Here is an 18,796-nt window from a genome sequence, read left to right as displayed (position 1 = left end):
TCTGGAAGCAGAATCTTTCTTTCCTGGAACCAAAACTATGATATTTTTAAAAAAAAATCAGTTTAATGTATTGAAAAAGCATGTTTAAATGTTCATGAAATGTAATAAGCATGCATAGGTGGATTTTTGCCATGATAAGATAGCATTTATAGTTGACTGTTCACTATGTCAGGTGTATAAAGTCATTTGTGCCTATGCATTATCAGTAACAGTTTCTTTTGTCTATAGCTGCTTTTCAGCTGGAATAATAATAATGTATTTGAAGACATTTTATCCAGTATTCATGACATGAATTTCGTTATCCTTGTAAATCATGCCAAGCAATATGATCTTTTAATTGCATCCGCAAGAATAACGTAATAGTTGAATATGTTGAGCTTAAATATCATGTATATTAAAAAAAAAAAGTTCACTTGAATTAACTCAATTAAATCTGAATTCGTTTGAGAAAAATATTATATTGTAGGAAGGGACAATAAGCAAAAGATGTAAAAAACAAAAAACCCAAACAACAGGAGAGCAGAAAGAAGCACAGGTCTTAGAATAACCTTCCCAAGAGCAGTAATGTTGACTCGAGAGTGAAAATGAAAAACTCAAGTTTCTAATTATTTCTGATCTCCCCAGGCCATAAATAAATATAAGCAACTTGTGTCTTTATTTACATACATGATGAGTAGAATCATGTCATTCTTCCCATGCATTTTGTTGAATTCAACAATTGTCAATACTTGGAATGCTGAATGAAAATGTTTTATTGTTTGCACAATTTAGGCTGTAAACACAATTCTATTGTGATTAGTGCATTGACTTTTGAGAGGGATGAAGCTCGAATTTTACCTTTATCTAGTTAGGTGAGATTAGTGCTCTCATTATTTAGTACAAAATTTATACAATTTTTTTAATATACAGAAGTTTTCAAAACTTGCTAATATACTATCACTATTCAATTTCTATTAAACAATAAATATAAAATAGTAAAGTACAATATATTAATAAATAAGTTTTCAGCTTCAACTATTTAAATAGCCAAAACACCAAAAAAAAAAAAAAGTCATAATTGAAATTCAAAATAAAATTGGTAAACTTCAATGGAAATCACAAAAAATTGAAAAAAAAGTTAAATATCGATGAATAAATGACAAAAATCTACGAAAAATATAAAGCTCAATTTCACATTAAGCTTGCTAACAAAGAAAAAACAAACATTGATGATTAAGTTTTTCAAATTTGGTCTGAAACTAAACAATAGTGATGAAAAATAGAGAAAAATGAATTGCCAAATTAAAGGGAATGAATTCTGAAAAATCTATTGATCTTCTTTGACCCATCAGAGTTCATGTTGTAGAAGTGTTTTTTGGGGGGTAAGAAGAAATCTGAAATAAACTGAAACTCTTGATTCTCTTCCACCCCTAATCAAGTGAAGAGTTAATTTCCTCCCTCATATTGAAAGAAATGGTAGATTGACTGTTAAGCCATGTGAGGAGGGTTAACAGACGAAAGGGGTAGAGGAATTTTGTTGATCCCGCGGTGTACAAAACATTTTAAGTTTAAAAATATTTATTTTGTTTTTCTGTATCATGATTTAATAATAAGTTGATTTGAGGTGGCAAGATGTACGAGAGCTGACGTGAAAGTAAAAGTGAAATAGACCGAAGGTGGCGGTAACTCCATTGCATCCGGATTTAACTAAAAGTTAGAAATAATAAAAGCCTCAAAATAACATTTTCATACAACTACGATAGCCAAGAGGATCAATCCAAAGGTACAATTTTCTCTCGCCATTTTCTTTTTCATTTCCTCTACTTCAATTTCATTCAATAAAACGAACAACAATGTTTTTTCTTTTTTTGGGATTGATAATTTGATCGTATCGAACTTTTCTTTTAAATTGTATTTCTCCATGCATTCTCCTTCTATACATTTCATTCAATGGATTATTGGGTACTTTTTCTAGTTCTGGGTTTCACCCTGCTTCCTTCTCCTTATGGTTCTTGGTTGAATTACTTGCATATAATTGTAATCATTATTTCGTTTAGAATAGTTAATTGGATCATGAATTTTTTATTTTGAATGTAGATATATTATGCCTCTCCTTGTTTTATTTTAAGAACAGTAAACCTCAAATGCATTAACCTGGTGTACAATCGGGAAATGAGAGTCCTTGCAACTCAACAAAGCTAGTTCAAGTTGTCGATGTATATAGCCTTGTAGCCTTGGGATAATGAGATTCCCGCCTACAATTCTAATGTTGAAGCCCTTGTTGGGATTTTGTTTTTAGTTTATTTTGGCATGATTCCCTGTAATTTCTTCCTCTCATAGATGCTATTAGCATTTCTTTATTAGGTTTGACATGGTTTTCCCTTGGAGTTGATCTAGTTATGCTTTTGAGAGAATTTGGTGTTATATCCTCTACTTTTCCATAATACCTAATTTCTCAATTTGTATTTTTATCAAGTCCAGACATTGTTTTCCTTTCAGTTTGTTTCTTTCCTTCCAGTTTTATGCTTTACATAAATAATAGCTACGACAAGCTCATGGATAAATCTACCACTTTGTATTTGATATTTGTATAATAGTTTACATGATTAATTTTTAGACATTGAGGTTTTGATAAGTGATTATTATAATGTTTCAGTGGATCAGGTTCGTTTGAAGCTTGCTTTTGGCACTCAAGAAATTTCCGGATGAAGTAATTGTAATATCTTCCCATATTATTTCCTTTCTATTTCCTTTTTCTTCTAGAAGGAGATGGATGGGATGTAGAGTTGATTGGTGGTTAACTTGAAATTGTTTTTATCATTGTTCTTGATACCGTGTAATGCGAAGTTATTGCTATATTTGATGCATTTTCTTTCATTGCTCAATAATCTCAATGTCTTTAGCTGCAGTTGTTCGCTTGTGTTTTCCCTCTTTAGAGTTCACCTTAGCAGCTTTAGATGTTGGTTTATTTAGTATGTTGATCGTGCAGATTGTTTGATTTAACACAGAATGGATTTTCAAATTACTTAATATATTCGTATGGTATCTCTATTTTAGAAAGGCTCCTAAATGTATCAGTTAATGGTTTGATGCAACAGTACATGAGACTATTACTCTATAATAAAAAGGGATAACTGAAAATGTACCCATTATATATATGTGTGTGTGTGTGTGTGTGTGTTGTCGAGTGACAATGCATTATGGGGATATGACGCTTTAATGTGGAAGGATATGGTCAACTCATCTAAATATTGGCATCTTATCACAGCCTTGATTAGGCTATGGCTGGAGTTTGAGTTTCTTGACTCAAATGGTTAAATATTAGCTATTTTCGTACAAAATTCCCATTTTGCATAATCTTTTTTCATTTTCCTACTTACACATTCATTTTAATACAGGTTTTTTGCTGAAGAAAGATATATACTTTTCTATAGTTTCTAGTTGTGCCTTGGATCTAATAATTGTTTTTAGGGGTAGCATTAGGCGTGTAAGATGGAATGAGGAAAAACTTAAGGAAATTGAAGCAAATAAACCTGTAAGGCAGAAAATAACTGAACCCAAGACGCCGTACCACCCTATGATTGATGATGATGATGGTATACTCATAAACCCTTCTGAAGAAATCTATTATTTTAAGTTTAAATACATGTTGGATATTAAAGAAAGTTGCTCTAGTTTTGTTTTCAAGTTACGTATACATTTGTTGAGTGCTGTTTAAAAAAAATAAAAGATTGAATAGCTTTTCTCACGATAAAATCTGATATTGGTTTGTAGTGTCTTTGTCTCCTGTAAGACATGTTTTCAATGATTGTATCGATGATATGGATGCAAAAAAATTATGCCCTGCTTTGAAGGATGTGGCTTCCCCTAGTAGAAAAACAACTGGGTGCTCAGCTGGCTGGACATCTTTGGGTGATGACGCTAATGCTGTGGCTCACGAAGAAGGTTTTCTTACTATCTGTGCTTTTAAGTTGTCCTTTTTTTTCATGGCATATTGAGAAATGTTTCACTTTCCTTTAAGTTGGTTAACATATTTGATGACAACTTCATTTTTCAAAAGATTAAAAGTGATTGTTTTCAGTCTAAATGATATGAGGCTTGCTCTAGCAGACAACCTTGTGATGGGTAAAGCCCTTGTTTTTCCTAGTGGCATTTATCATCTCATGAACCTTTTTCATCTTTTTGGAGGAATGGTGGGATGTGTCTGGAAAGATTCATGATGTGGAACATTATCATTTCAAGGGTTATAGCTTCTAAACTTTTGCTTTCACTTATAGCTTGGAAGTTTTCATTATTTTCTTGTGCCATTTTCTCTTGGCTCGAGTCATCCGTATGATTCTCATTGTATTCTCTAATGCTTGTTCACTTACTGAGAAAGCAAACAGAATTAGATGACTTTTCTACGATACACAGAGGTCCAAAAAGGTTATGAAGATACGAACACCTTTCACTACTCCACCATCCAAATCTTAAGTCTTCCAGGTCATCACTAGCTTACGATTTATTATCTTGTGTTCAATCTTTGGTTGATGGTTTTTAGTATGTTCTACTTTTTTCAGATTCTGAAACAGATCAAAGTGGTAGGAACTTTAAGGAGCAACGAAAATCACACTATGATGAATTTTTCAAGATAAAGGAATTGCGACAGAAGGGCTCTTTCCTTGAGGACGAACATGATAGGGTGGAGGATGATCTATCTTCATCTTTAAGCTCTGGTGTGAAAGACATTGGTGTAGAGGAAGGTACTGCCACTTTGCCCTGAAAGTCTTCTTCACGGCCAACAGTTCGAGACCTAAAGCTGACTCTTTTGACATCCTTTATGGTTATTTGATGGTATATTGGTGCCATGCATACAAAGGGAAAAAAAACCTATATTTTTTTTCTTATTTAGTTCACTTGTACATAGTTCCGCCTAATTCACCATGTTCATGTGAAGTTCTGCACACCCTTTTGTTGTTTGGCAAATAAAGAAAAAAGCAACAATTTTATATACTTTATTGCTACTAAACACCTTGTCCGTTGTATTTTATGAAAGATAATATAGACAACTAAATGAGAAGAGGGCCAAGCAGCAACATACCATTGGCGAAACTTCCCCAACTCTTAAATCAATAATTTCAAAGAAACTGCCACCATGGATGATTGCAACGAATAGAATCCCAAAAAGGTTTCATCTTTCTACATGGAGTAGGCTAAAAAGGTTTACCATACCTCACTCAAAGAAACTAGTGACTTTTTCATCGACGCAATCTCATAGCTAGCCTTAGTCTTTGCTGATGCTGTATACTCAGTGGCAAATCCCACGGTTATAGGGTGATGCCAGGGGCGGTACCAGGAGCTCTGGCCCTCTATAATGAAAAGTTATACTTTCGGCACCTTAAAATGTATAAACCTTATAGTACATGTTAAAATTACATTTTAACCTTCAAAATAATAGTTTTATTTTAGTCATTTAAAAATTATAAAGATATAAAATAATAAAATGATAAAATTATATTTTAACTCTTACAAAAATACATGATTTAATTTCAATCCCCAAAAATTTCGCTCCTAGTGCTAATGACCCAACTTGATACGAGATGAAACATGAATGGACTTGTTCATGGGTAGGGCTGGGTTTGGGCCAAAATTTTAAATTTGTTTGATAGACTTTGCTCAATTCGAAAAATAGGTTTAAAATTTTGTTCAATATCACCTAATTAAAAAACTAAAGCCTAGACTTAGCCCACCCAAATTAATTTTTATGTTAGTTTTTATATAAAAAATTAAAAATATAATACATCAAAATAATAAAAATATTAAAATAAATATTTCTCAACAAATTAAAAATAAATTTAAAAATTATTTATACTTAAATAATACTAAGATAGGTATAACTTAACAATCAAATGCCTCTAAACAGTAGAAAAATTAATAATAAAATAAGAGTTATACAATATCTAAAAATAATAATATAATAGTAAAATTGTAGCAAAACACAATGAGAAAACAACATAAAAATAACAATAAAATGTTAAAAAGAGCAAAAAATAACAGATTTTTTATTTTGTTAATAATTCATACTGGATTAAGGGCTCGTTTTTTAAACAAACCTTACTTTTTTGTTTAAACTTATTTTCAGACTGACTGACCCGACCCAAGAATTATTTTAAATAGGAAGTATGCAAATCTAAGGAGGCTAACTGAGAATGGTTGATGGTTGCTAGGCCCACCTGAATCTCATCATGCTGGACTTTGTATGCCTACAACACTTGATGGGTTCACACTCAACAGTAGTCCGGTAATTCTTTAACATACCCATAAAATTATTTATTTATGAATTTTAATTTATTATGTAGTTTAATATATGAATTTTGATTAGATGTAATTATACATATTAAATTGAATTTTGATTCATATATATATATATATATATAAAATTTTAATATTGATTCAATTTTACACATTTAAAGAAATGAATAAATCATTTGTTTTCATATTCGATTAATATAATTATTTGTATATATTTACATAAACCTAAAATAGTACTAATTTAATGATGTTAGTGATTTGTAAAAATTAAATCAAATGAAAATTTTATTTATATATATATATATATGAATCACAATTCAAATTTGATATGTATAATTACACCAAATTAAAATTCATATATAATTTTAATATTTATCTTAATATTTTGCTACATTTTAAAATAACACCATGTTAATGATAATAAAGAAATCAATAAAATTACAATAATTAGTGAAATAATCAACAGAATATGAATGCAGTCCTACTTAGCAGTTATACCATCCTTATGATTGAATGAAAATTAAGCTATCAATAAATATTTAATATTTTTAATCTGTTGCTACAAAGTTTTAATAATCTAATTTGTCTATTCTTTGTTCTTTACGGTTGTGTATGGTATAGCAACTCTACTTCTGCATCTAACTATTGGGGAATGGGTTTTCATACTCAAAACTTTTGGCTTTTATATATTCTCTCAAACAAAATAATTATTTTTCATCTCGAATTTTAAAATGGCGATTTTTTATATTCTGACAATTCGCTTGATTTAACATCACAATTTTTATTTTTATAATTCGCTTGATTTAATATCGTACTTGACATTTTTACAATTCACTTGATTTAAGATTACGACATTTGATCTTTTAATAGTTCGCTTGATTTAACATCATAAATGACATTTTTATGGTTAACTTGATTTAAGATCGCGATCTTCAATATTTCACCAGTTCACTTGATTTAACATTGCGACTATCATTTTTATGATTCGCTTGATTTGGTATCACGACTGTCATTTTTATAGTTTGTTTGATTTAAGATTACGACCTTCGATATCCTAACAATTCGTTTAATTTAATATCACATTCTATGCATATAAATTTATCTCAAAAGAGCCGCTTTATAACTCTTTTTTACAAAGTGAGAGATAAATTGTTATATATTTATAATAAAATATATAATAACTCAATCTAAAGTCTGAACCGAATAACTTCCCTATATAATAAAATTCTAAAAACCCTCTCTGAAGACAGGACTTCCAATTCCCGATTTTTATTATCTTCTTCACCTTTGCTTCATCAATTACTGTTGATGTTATGTATCAACGTAACTAAATTTTTAAAATAAAATAAAAATTAAATTTTAAAAATAAAAATATATAAAAATTAAAATATATTTTAATCTTTAAATGTTTACTTTTATCATTCTAACTTTAATTCAATCAACTATTTAAAAGGAATGAATAGATCTGCTGGGGTTCACAGGACCCACATGCTTTGTATTGTTAAATTTGTTTCTCACTAAACCACTTCAAGTATACTTTTATTACTCATTTTGTTATTTAAGTAAGAAAATACTTATTTATTATTAAAGAATAATTAATATAAATTTTAAATTGAAATTAGAAATATGAATAAAATTTTTATAAAAGTGAGCTTTTTTTAAATAAACAAAAATTTCCTTCTCTTTTTCAAAATAAATGATGTAAATAATTAAAAGTTATCAATTAAAATTAATTTATTACTGAGTAATATAATAAAATATGATAAAATGATTATAAGTTAACTTGTGAAAAATATGTCTATATAATATAGGTTGAAACACTATATGTTTTAGTACATTACAATTTGAGGATGAAAATATTATTATTTTATAAACCTAAACTCTTAAAGCTATTAAGATAAAGTTTTAATCGCTTGTTTATTTGCATTGTGGTGCATTAATACACTATTAATTCAATAAATGTGTTGTATCTCAATTTTAAAGATATATATTAAATTGGTGATAAATATATGGGATAAATTTAAAATTATATATGAATGTGTAATTATATACATAAATTTTGATTTTGTGTAATTCATACATAAAATTTTGATTTGATCCAATTCTTATAATTTATTAATATAATTATTGATATAATATTATTTTATGTTTATATATTGTATACATAAATAATAATATTTATCTAATATAAAAATAAATTGATGTATTTATCCAATATACATTTGAATTTTAAACCACAATTAGAGTTTCACGTAAGTATAATTGTATCAAATTAAAATTCATATATACAATTATGTACTACTAAAAAAATACTCTATCTCATATTTATATATAAACAAAATTCTGATTTGAAGTTGATTGTTATGGTAAAGTTTAAGCCAAAAATATTTTATGATGAAACAAAAGTATGAAATATTTGTTGTAAAAAAAAGGTAAAATTGTGATATAATTAGTAGATTTTGCATTAAATTATTCATCAGGATAGATATGGTGACAAAGATTTTCTAGTGATGAGTGACAGAGGACCTCTTCACTTTGCAATATAATACCACTTTCAACGGATATCTTTATTCATGTTTAACCAAAAGCTGTAAAGTCTTCAGCCCCAGTAACCTTTCTTCTTTCATGGAGATGAAAGAGGAGGGATACTTTGTTCATTTCTGAAGAAATTCATTGGATCAACCATGGTCTTTACCTGTACCAATCTTTTGAAATTATTCTTGAATTATTTAAAACCCCAAATACTAGCTTGTTGGTAACTCGTATAGCCACTAATGTTATTAGATCCAATATCCAAATCCCTATAATTAAAATATGCTTCTCTTGGAGATTTTGAAACATAAGTCGCCATATAACTGTAAAATCTTCGGATCCAACTTATGTATTTTCCAGATTCTGCATTTTCTTCTTTTCTCCATCCCACAATGTACGAGGCTTGAAACAAGTTGCCTGCTCTATGCGGGTAAGGTAGTTCATTTTCTGGGATCTCTTCCATTTTTCCTCCGAAAGGCACCATTAACATTGCAGCGAAGTCAGCTTCTTTCTCAAGAAACATGGACAAGAATCCCTCGATTCCACTTTCGGGGATGGGTTCCTTGACGTAGTCTGATTTGGCTTTGAAAATTGTTCTTGGAACAACATTTTTGTCAAGCAAAATATCCAGAGATTTTCTTGGAGCTCTACCAAAGTAAAGAACGGATTCAGCCCAACTCATTTCGCTGCAATTCTCTTTGGCTAGTCCCAGCTCTGGAAACCTTTCTTGGACCAATGGAATCAGCTCATCAACCCCACCAAGAAACAAAGCTATGAAAGCAACTTGAACTGTTTTCTTCCCTGCTTGACTGGAACTCACCTTCGTTATCCCTACATCCACATATAAATCATCGGGAAGCTTGTGAGCTATGTATTGCCATCGATGGAGAATTTTGGTTACATTTTGTTCCAAGTTCTTGTTGACTGTAAACACAGTTACAACGGCTGGAACGGGGACTAACTTTATTTTCCAAGCAAGAACAATCCCAAAGGTATTTCCTCCTCCGCCTCGGATGGCCCAAAACAAATCTTCGCCCATGGATTTTCTATTAAGAATCCTTCCATTAGCATCAATCAATTGAGCATCAATTATATGATCAGCAGCAAGACCGTACTTGCGGATCAATATGCCATATCCGCCCCCACTAAAATGCCCACCAATGCCCACAGTGGGGCAAATACCAGCAGGGAAGGCGAGTGTTTTGGTCTTTGCAGCAATTCCGTAATACAATTCACCTAGAGTTGCACCAGATTGAACCCAGGCAACTTTATTCTTTGTGTCAACTTTAACTGCTCGAAAGTTGAGCAGATCAAGGATGACAAATGGAACTTCAGAAACATAAGAAAGACCCTCGAAATCATGACCGCCACTTCGAATCCTAAGCTGCAACCCATGTTTTTTGGAACAGTAAATTGTTGATTGGATATGGGATGTTTTGAGTGGTGTAATAATGGCCAAGGGTTTAGGGGTAGCTGGTGTGGAGAACCTGGTATTTTGAATAGAAGCATTCAAAACAGATGAATATGAGGGATTATTTCGCATGTAAATAACCTTAGAAATGGTAGAAGAATTTGCTAAATGAAGAGAAAGGCAAAGAAGGAAATCCCCATGAGAATGAGCTAAAGTTGCCCCACTCAATGACAAAATCACTACAACTAAAAGAAATGGAAGCACAGAATACTGAAGGAACTTCATTTTCCTGAGCTGGTTGTGAGCATGGGGGTGAGTTACATTTTGCTTTCTTTATATAGCATTGCCTAGCCGTTATTATATCTATCATATTCCTATATTTCATGATGTCATAATTAGTTTCAGATGTTTATTTTTGTAGTATATTATTTTGTGAAGTCTACTACGAGGGGGAAAAAGAACTCCAAAGAATAGTAATTTGCTTAACCGCATCTTCTGCAAGTAATTTTATCTTTCCCCAGTCATCATGAGATGTTTACGAAAACGATGAGAAACTGAATAATTATGAAAATGAGATGTTTTTTATAATTATGGTTGAACTGGTTGGTAGTATCACCTTAATTTTTTCCCTAATCATCACGTAATATATGGTTTTTTAAAAAGTAATTTTTTTTATTATTGTCGTCAGACACAGTGACGACATCGGTCAAACACAGTGGTCACATCGGATTGAAGTATTATAAATCAAAACATTCATGGGTCTAATATAAAACTTTTTCTTTTAGATCGATTGTTGCAAAAAACAAAAAAAAGTTAAGGGCTCTATCTAAGAGTGTGGTAGCGAATAATTGTTTCATAAACCCTTCTTTGTTTATTATTATTTTTAAGATACTTGTATTTTTTTAAAATTACCACTTTAGTCCCTCTCATTACCTCAAACTTGTTCTTCTTCATTTTTTTTACACAAATAGATGGTGGCTAAATTTTAGTTTTAATCCCTCTCTTATTTTGAGATTATATAATAATGGTTAATTTTTAGTTTTGATTAGTATATTTGGCTCAAATTTAAAATTCAATCTCTATATTTTATTTTTGAAATAAAAGTTTAATTTTGACATAATTTGATATTTCAACTCTTATAATTTTCATTAGTTAAATTAAATACTTTTTTTAAAATATTGAAATGAATTTTTAAAAATATTAGCACCCTTAAAATTCTCTATTAAATTGATTCATTACAATGTCATCTTTTATTATATGAATAACTAGAGAGTATATGTTTTTAATTTTAAAATATTACACCAGCAAATTCAACAAAAGAATTGTAATGGTCTAAACAAATTCACCTAAAATTTTCAATTCAAAAATAAAGTTACTAAACTCTTGAAAATAAAAGTATAGAAACTAAATTTTAGATACACGAAGAATATAATAACATTAAGCATATTTTAACCTTTAAAATTTTACTCTATATCTAACCCAAAAGTAATTAATCTCGTGCAAAGGGTGAGCATGTAACATTCCGAAATAGGGCCTAAACGGAACAGTGGTTGCGAAACCACAAATTTAGGATAAAAAAAAATATATATATATATATATTATTATTATTTTGAGGTTCATGGTATGATTACATGATTGTGTGAAAATTTCGTGATAAAATTCTATGCATAAAGTGCTTAAATTGAGGTTAGGGACTAAATCGAATAATTTGCAAAACTTGCATTCTAGAAGTTTTTAGTATGAAATTATTTTGGAATATTAATTAGGAGATCTTAAATGGTAATTTGACCAATTTTAAGTTCATGGACAAAATTAGGACATGGAAGGAATTTTGAAAGCTTAGTAAGGAGGGCATTTTGGTCATTTGGTTATTAACATTAATAAAAGGTGAAAAGATGATAAAATTGTATCATCTTCTTCAAGTTACCAGCAGAACCTTACCTCTCTCCATAGCTGGGGTTTATTCAACTTTCAAGCTTCATAGTAAGTGATTCCAAGCCCCGTTTTTAATGATCTTTACGTTTTTGAAGTCCCGGTAGCTCGATAAAGCTTATGCTAGCAATAATTTAAGTTAGGAATCAAATTTGGAAAAATACCCATAGGTGAAATTTGTGTATTTTGATGTTTTATGATGGAATATGAGGTTTTAAATTATGTTAGACAACTTGTGCTACTTGGTTTTAAGTGAAAACGAGTAAAAAGGCTTAATCGGTAAAAATACCTAATAGTCATAAGTACATGTTAGTGTGTGAATTTGATGTTGCCATAGAAGGGAAAAATGATCAGCATGTCATAAAACATAAGAAAATAGGATGAAGTTTAATTTACGAGCCTTGGGGCAAAAGTGCAAATATGTGAAAGTTTAGGGGCAAAAATGTAATTTTGCCAAAGTTTGAGTAAAGGGTTGTTTTGATAAATGTTGATATTAAATAAGCTAAATTTGCTATTATAGATCAAGAAGAGCGAAATTCGAGAGTAGATCGGGGAAAAGAAAAAGTAAAGGACTAAATTGTAAAGTTTAGTCACATTTTGTATCGAGGTAAGTTTACAGTAAATAAATGCAATATTCTTTTATTTTACATTATTATTGTCAATTTCAGCATTTATATATTTATGTTATGAAAATATTTAAAGTCGAATTTAAGGTGAAGTGATGGAGGAAAAGTGTTAGAAAGCCCGGTTGAACCCTAGGAATGTTAGGATATTAGGGTTGATGTGACGAACGAAATGAGCCATGTAAGTCCATATTAGAAATATGGCTTTGGAGACAGGATTGAGCCATGTAAGTCCATATTATATATGGCATTGGAGAGGAATAATTCATGTAAGTCCATGTCAAAGACATGGCATTGGCGAGATATTGATAGACAGGAACGACCCTAGTATCCTTAGTATTCCGAGTGGTTCAACGGGTCAGGATACGAGTTAAATTACAGTGAATTAACAGCAAAGGAAAAGTAGATTATACTTATGAAAAAGGAAAGGTCAGGTAAGAAAGAAGGTAAGGGAATAAAGAAGAAGATAGAAATTGAGAAGTAAAGAAATTTATGATGTTAGATGATATTATGCATAATTATCCATTATATTGAATGTTGTGATTTATTTGCTTGTAAGCTTACTAAGCCTAGTGCTTAATCTCTTTATTTTCTTCTTCTTATAGTACTTATCTAGCCACTCGGGGATCGAAGGAAACGTCGGAGGCCGATCACACTATCAAAGAAATAACTCGGTATAATTAGACGTTTTGTTTTGTGTATGGCATGTATAGAAACTTAGCCACTTTTGGTATAATATGAACAATGAATGATGTGTAAATACTTGCTAGTGATTAGCTAATAAAATGGCCGATGATATGCATGTTTATTAATATGTATGATTGAATGGTGATTATCACATGAAAATTATGAAAATGTGAAAGTAACCTAAAAACAGATTCAAGTAACAGCAATGACGTAAATTTGAAAAATCACTAAAATTTTATAAACATAGTTTGAAGATGAATAATATATTAAATTAAAGTTATTATGTCTATTTTCTTATGGAATAAGAAAATAGGTAAAGGTATTATATTTCATGATATATCTGAGTTTTAGTGAAACAGGGTCAGAGCAATTTCTGGAACCCTGTTTCAACTTTGAAATTCACCATAAATTGTACAAAACTAATTAGAAGGTATACTTTATATGGTTATAATCCTTGTTGAGTCTAGTTTTAAGAGAAACAAACGGCTTAGTGATATGAATTTTGTACAGGAAGAAACATGGTTCGTAGTAACAAGAGGTTAGTGCAGTCGAGTTTTGAAACAGGGAAACTTTAACTAATAAACTGTACTAATTGGCCAAGTCAAAATCTATGAAAAAATTAGTAGATAGATATATGAGTCTAGTTTCAGGAAAATTTACGGATCTTAATTTCGAGTTTCGAACTCAAGATATGAATTTTAGGCGACTCTGACGCAGAATGGCAGCACATTCGAAATGCTTAAATAAACAATTTAAACCTATTTAAGGGATAGAATAAGTTTAGTAATGCCTCGTGCTCGATTCTCAAAACAGTCTCGGGTAAGGAGTGTTACATTTATTGGTATCGAGCAGGTTTAGTCGGTTCTCGGAGCAGTTAGTGTGAGAAAAGTCTAGCTATACATGCCATACTTGTATTTTGATAGTGTGACGACTCGACGATTTTTTTAAATATTTTGTTTTATAGTAATGGATCCGGCAAGGTGATGATGATGTAGAAAGTAATGCGCCTGCTTCCACGAAGGGCAGCGCCATCCGAGAATAGGCCGTAATAGTTGATCGGGAGGAGTGACTAGAAGCTCTCTCCGAGCTTTGAATGATTTATTTGCCGAGTTCGTTCGCACGAATCCCAGATTAGACCTCCACCCCTCATGATTCTCGGGCTACCCATGTAGCTCAAGCTTCCCCATCATAGGTACAGTGGTAAGAGAAAACCACCAGTTGATAGAATCAGAAACAAAGGCGAAGAGTTCCGAGCAACAAAAGATGATGATGCGAAAGAGCGAATTTTGGTTAGAAAATACTATCGAGTCTTTGACGAATTATCTTGTACACGAGGAATGTATGAAATGTGTAGTATCACTTCTTAGAGACTCGACCTACTCTTGGTGGAAGACACTTGTATCAGTTGTACCGAAAGAGAGGGTCACTTGGGATTTCTTTCAGGAAAAATTTACGGATCTTAATTTCGAGTTTCGGAACTCAAGATATGAATTTTTAGGCGACTACGACGCAGAATGGCAGCACATTCCGAAATGCTTAAATAAACAATTTAAACCTATTTAAGGGATAGAATAAGTTTAGTAATGCCTCGTGCTCGATTCTGGAAACAGTCTCGGGTAAGGAGTGTTACATTTATTATAAATGCTGGAAATTGACAATAATAATGTAAAATAAAAGAATATTGCATTTATTTACTGTAAACTTACCTCGATACAAAATGTGACTAAACTTTACAATTTAGTCCTTTACTTTTTCTTTTCCCGATCTACTCGAATTTCGCTCTTCTTGATCTATAATAGCAAATTTAGCTTATTTAATATCAACATTTATCAAAACAACCCTTTACTCAAACTTTGGCAAAATTACATTTTGCCCCTAAACTTTCACATATTTGCACTTTTGCCCCAAGGCTCGTAAATTAAACTTCATCCTATTTTCTTATGTTTTATGACATGCTGATCATTTTTCCTTCTATGGCAACATCAAATTCACACACTAACATGTACTTATGACTATTAGGTATTTTTACCGATTAAGCCTTTTACTCGCTTTCACTTAAAACCAAGTAGCACAAGTTGTCTAACATAATTTAAAACCTCATATTCCATCATAAAACATCAAAATACACAAATTTCACCTATGGGTATTTTTCCAAATTTGATTCCTAACTTAAATTATTGCTAGCATAAGCTTTATCGAGCTACGGACTTCAAAACGTAAAGATCATTAAAACGGGCTTGGAATCACTTACTATGAAGCTTGAAAGTTGAATAAACCCCAGCTATGGAGAGAGGTAAGGTTCTGCTGGTAACTTGAAGAAGATGATACAATTTTATCATCTTTTTCACCTTTTTATTAATGTTAATAACCAAATGACCAAAATGCCCCTCCTTACTAAGCTTTCAAAAATTCCTTCCATGTCCTAATTTTGTCCATGAACTTAAAATTGGTCAAATTACCATTTAAGATCTCCTAATTAATATTCCAAAATAATTTCATACTAAAAACTTCTAGAATGCAAGTTTTGCAAATTATTCGATTTAGTCCCTAACCTCAATTTAAGCACTTTATGCATAGAATTTTATCACGAAATTTTCACACAATCATGTAATCATACCATGAACCTCAAAATATATATATATATATATATATATTTTACCCTAAATTTGTGGTTTCGCAACCACTGTTCCGTTTAGGCCCTATTTCGGAATGTTACAGAGCATATATACATTAAAAGCTAAAATATATAGTTTAAATGTCATATGTTCTATATTGGAATTCCCCACAAAATGAAAATATCTTAAAAAAAAAAAAAGCAATGAAGGGTTTATGAAGCAATAATCCCCTAAAACAACAATCAATCTAAAAGAAAAAAGTTTGTATCAAATACCTAAATATTTTAATTTATCACATTTTAGTTTAATGTTGTTATTGTATCATACAACACTATTTAAAAAAATATATGATAGCATAGTAGTTGAAAAAAAGATATGGTGGTGCCTGATATTCACTATATAAATAATCTGTTTCCCATTATTATTTTTATATAGAAAAAAAACAAGTTGCTTACCGTAGTTGATTTTGTTTTCCCACCAAAACGTTTTATATTTTATAATAAAACATTAGGAAATGTTTTAAATGACAGTCCGATAATGGAGATGGATACACGCAATCCTTGATAAATTGTCTTAATGCCTGCTATGATTAATCAAAATTTTAATTTATTTGAAGCTACGACAAGAACATAATATATTAAATAATGTAATTAACTATTTTTTTATAACTAAGGTTAAAAATATTTTTCATACGTTATTATATTATAATATGTATGTATTTGAAGAAGAAATTTAAAATTTTAGAAAATTTTAAAATATAAATAATCCATGCCTTTGTTTGTGATAAGTAAATGCAATATAATTTGGTTAATTTATGGAGTTTGACATAACCAAGTGCAATGGGTTAATTAATCGAGGGTTTTTTCTTATGTTAATTTCGGTTTTAGAGATTTCGAGTATAACTTTTTTAATTATTTTGAAATTTATAATTTGTGTAATTTAATTTATAACATCTAAAGTTATTAAAATTATTAACAAATTCATCAAAGTTATTTTAAGTAATTGATTTTTTACTTAAATAATACAAAAATAAAATTAATAACTGAAATGACATGCCCATGAGATTATTTATCAAAATGATATGGTTCATTAATTACATCTCAGTTTAGTGCCGTCAATTTAGCGTACACTAATAAAATCATACCATTTTGATAAATAGTCTAATGAACATACTATTTCAGTTATTAATTTTATTTTTATATTATTTAAGTAAAAAAAGCCTAAATAATTCCTTGTAAAAAACCTAAATAATTCCTTTTCTACTTTTTTTTCCTTTAATTAAAAAGAATTTGAAAGAATTATTAAAGTTTTATTATAAACGAGGATAATTGTTCTTTTCAAATCTTTAGTAGGTGGCTGTCTGCTTATTGGTCGGTGATTTGGACCGCATGTTGACACCAATTGGATTATTTTTCGAAAAAAAATTAATTTTAATATACATCTAAAAAAAATATCCCGCTTTTTTTTTATAAAGGTAATCCAAAACTTTTGATTATTTATGAAAATAGTTTACGTTGAAAATTATGTACATAAATAACATGTTTTGAAAAATAAACGTCGATGACGCCATTGTCATTGACATTATCACCTCTAATTTTTTTTAAAAAATAATGGATGTCGTCGGTGTTATTGGCGGCACCAGATTGAAGTATAATTATATCAAACGTTTAGGGACATAAAAAAAATTAACCTTTTAGATTAGATGAAAAAAAGGGTGGCGCCATTCCTCCCGAGGGCACCAATTAAATACTTAAGTCTATCTCCTTTTAAAATTAAATTTAAATAGCCCTTAAAAATATAAAAATAATAAAAATAAACTCTTTTCAAAATTTATTATTATTATTTTAAAAAATAAACTTAAAAACTATATAAAATTCTTATTTAAATTACCCAAACATATCCCTTAACAATTTTTGACTTAAAACTGTAGGAAAATTCTTAGGGATATATTTGGGTAATTTAAATAAGAATTTTATATAGTTTTTAAGTTTATTATTTTTAAAACAAATTGAATGGGGTTTGTTTTTGTTATTCTTATATTTTAGGGCTATTTAAATTTAATTTCAAAATAGACAAACCTAACATGTAATTAGACCAAAAGTTTAAAAGCATTTAATTGGTGCCGCAGGAGAAATGTCGTCATCCCTTTTTTTTCCAATCTAAAAAGGGTAATTGTTTCATTCCATGAACGTTTTATATAATTGTACTTTAGTCCGATGCCGCCAATGACAATGACATCAATGTTTACTGTTCAAAATGGATCATTTAATAAATAATTAAAATTTTTGAATCATTATAAAAGCCAAAATATTCATATGGAATTGGTGAAACAAACACCAATTTAATTATATATATATGTATATATATAAAAGTACTAATATATAATTAGTTTGGGTTTTACATGAATAATATAAAATAAATCAATATATACGAAAATAGGATAATAAGAATAATATTTGTGAGGATAGGCAAAATACAAAAAAAAATACGAGTGTCACCCGACCAATCGACGGTACCACTTTATTTTTAATAAAAAATTAATTTTTTTGGGTGCAGCCGGATCAATTGGCTGCACTCGTATTTTGTATGGTTAATACGAGTTTTTTCAATATATGGGAAAAAAGTAAAAAATAAAAATTATTTGGCGACGGCACCCACAAACTTTTAAAAAAATTTAGCTAAAAAAAAACTCGTGTTTTAATTTTTTCTTGATATTAAAAACATGA

General features: G+C 29.8%; 2 protein-coding genes and 1 long non-coding RNA gene across 4 annotated transcripts; 2 read left to right on the top strand and 1 right to left on the bottom strand.

The window, feature by feature from the left end:
- Window positions 1-1,497: 1,497 nt before the first annotated feature.
- Window positions 1,498-4,971, top strand: LOC108463562 (protein phosphatase inhibitor 2-like). 2 transcript variants are annotated; one of them, XM_053019457.1, is made up of 5 exons: window positions 1,498-1,762; window positions 2,644-2,689; window positions 3,451-3,575; window positions 3,754-3,924; window positions 4,539-4,971. In XM_053019457.1, the coding sequence occupies exons 2-5, from the start codon at window positions 2,685-2,687 to the stop codon at window positions 4,739-4,741; spliced, it is 504 nt and encodes a 167-aa protein (XP_052875417.1). In that variant the 5' UTR covers window positions 1,498-1,762; window positions 2,644-2,684; the 3' UTR covers window positions 4,742-4,971. The 2 variants fall into 2 exon arrangements, with proteins under 2 accessions (XP_052875417.1, XP_017618975.1); XM_017763486.2 differs by having other exon boundaries at window positions 1,501-1,762; window positions 2,636-2,689.
- Window positions 4,972-8,708: 3,737 nt separating this feature from the next.
- On the bottom strand, window positions 8,709-10,542 carry LOC108463232 (tetrahydroberberine oxidase-like). The gene has a single exon (XM_053019375.1). The coding sequence runs from the start codon at window positions 10,496-10,498 to the stop codon at window positions 8,996-8,998; it is 1,503 nt and encodes a 500-aa protein (XP_052875335.1). The 5' UTR covers window positions 10,499-10,542; the 3' UTR covers window positions 8,709-8,995.
- Window positions 10,543-12,116: 1,574 nt separating this feature from the next.
- On the top strand, window positions 12,117-13,545 carry LOC128280908 (uncharacterized). The gene is made up of 3 exons (XR_008271108.1): window positions 12,117-12,196; window positions 12,666-12,752; window positions 13,374-13,545. It is a non-coding gene; the product is annotated as an uncharacterized LOC128280908 (long non-coding RNA).
- The last annotated feature ends 5,251 nt before the right edge of the window (window positions 13,546-18,796 follow it).

This window comes from Gossypium arboreum, chromosome 9 (assembly GCF_025698485.1).
Source record: "Gossypium arboreum isolate Shixiya-1 chromosome 9, ASM2569848v2, whole genome shotgun sequence".
Lineage (NCBI taxonomy): Eukaryota > Viridiplantae > Streptophyta > Magnoliopsida > Malvales > Malvaceae > Gossypium > Gossypium arboreum.
This window is presented reverse-complemented; position numbering and strand designations above follow the sequence as displayed.

What these genes read in the sequence shown, in the direction of transcription:
- LOC108463562 (XM_053019457.1), top strand. An exon ending in TATGATTGATGATGATGATG is followed by an intron (nt 3,576 to 3,753) that starts GTATACTCATAA and finishes ATTGGTTTGTAG; the next exon opens with TGTCTTTGTCTCCTGTAAGA. An exon ending in TGCTGTGGCTCACGAAGAAG is followed by an intron (nt 3,925 to 4,538) that starts GTTTTCTTACTA and finishes TACTTTTTTCAG; the next exon opens with ATTCTGAAACAGATCAAAGT.
- LOC108463232 (XM_053019375.1), bottom strand. Translation starts at nt 10,498, where the DNA reads ATGAAGTTCCTTCAGTATTCTGTGCTTCCATTTCTTTTAGTTGTAGTG.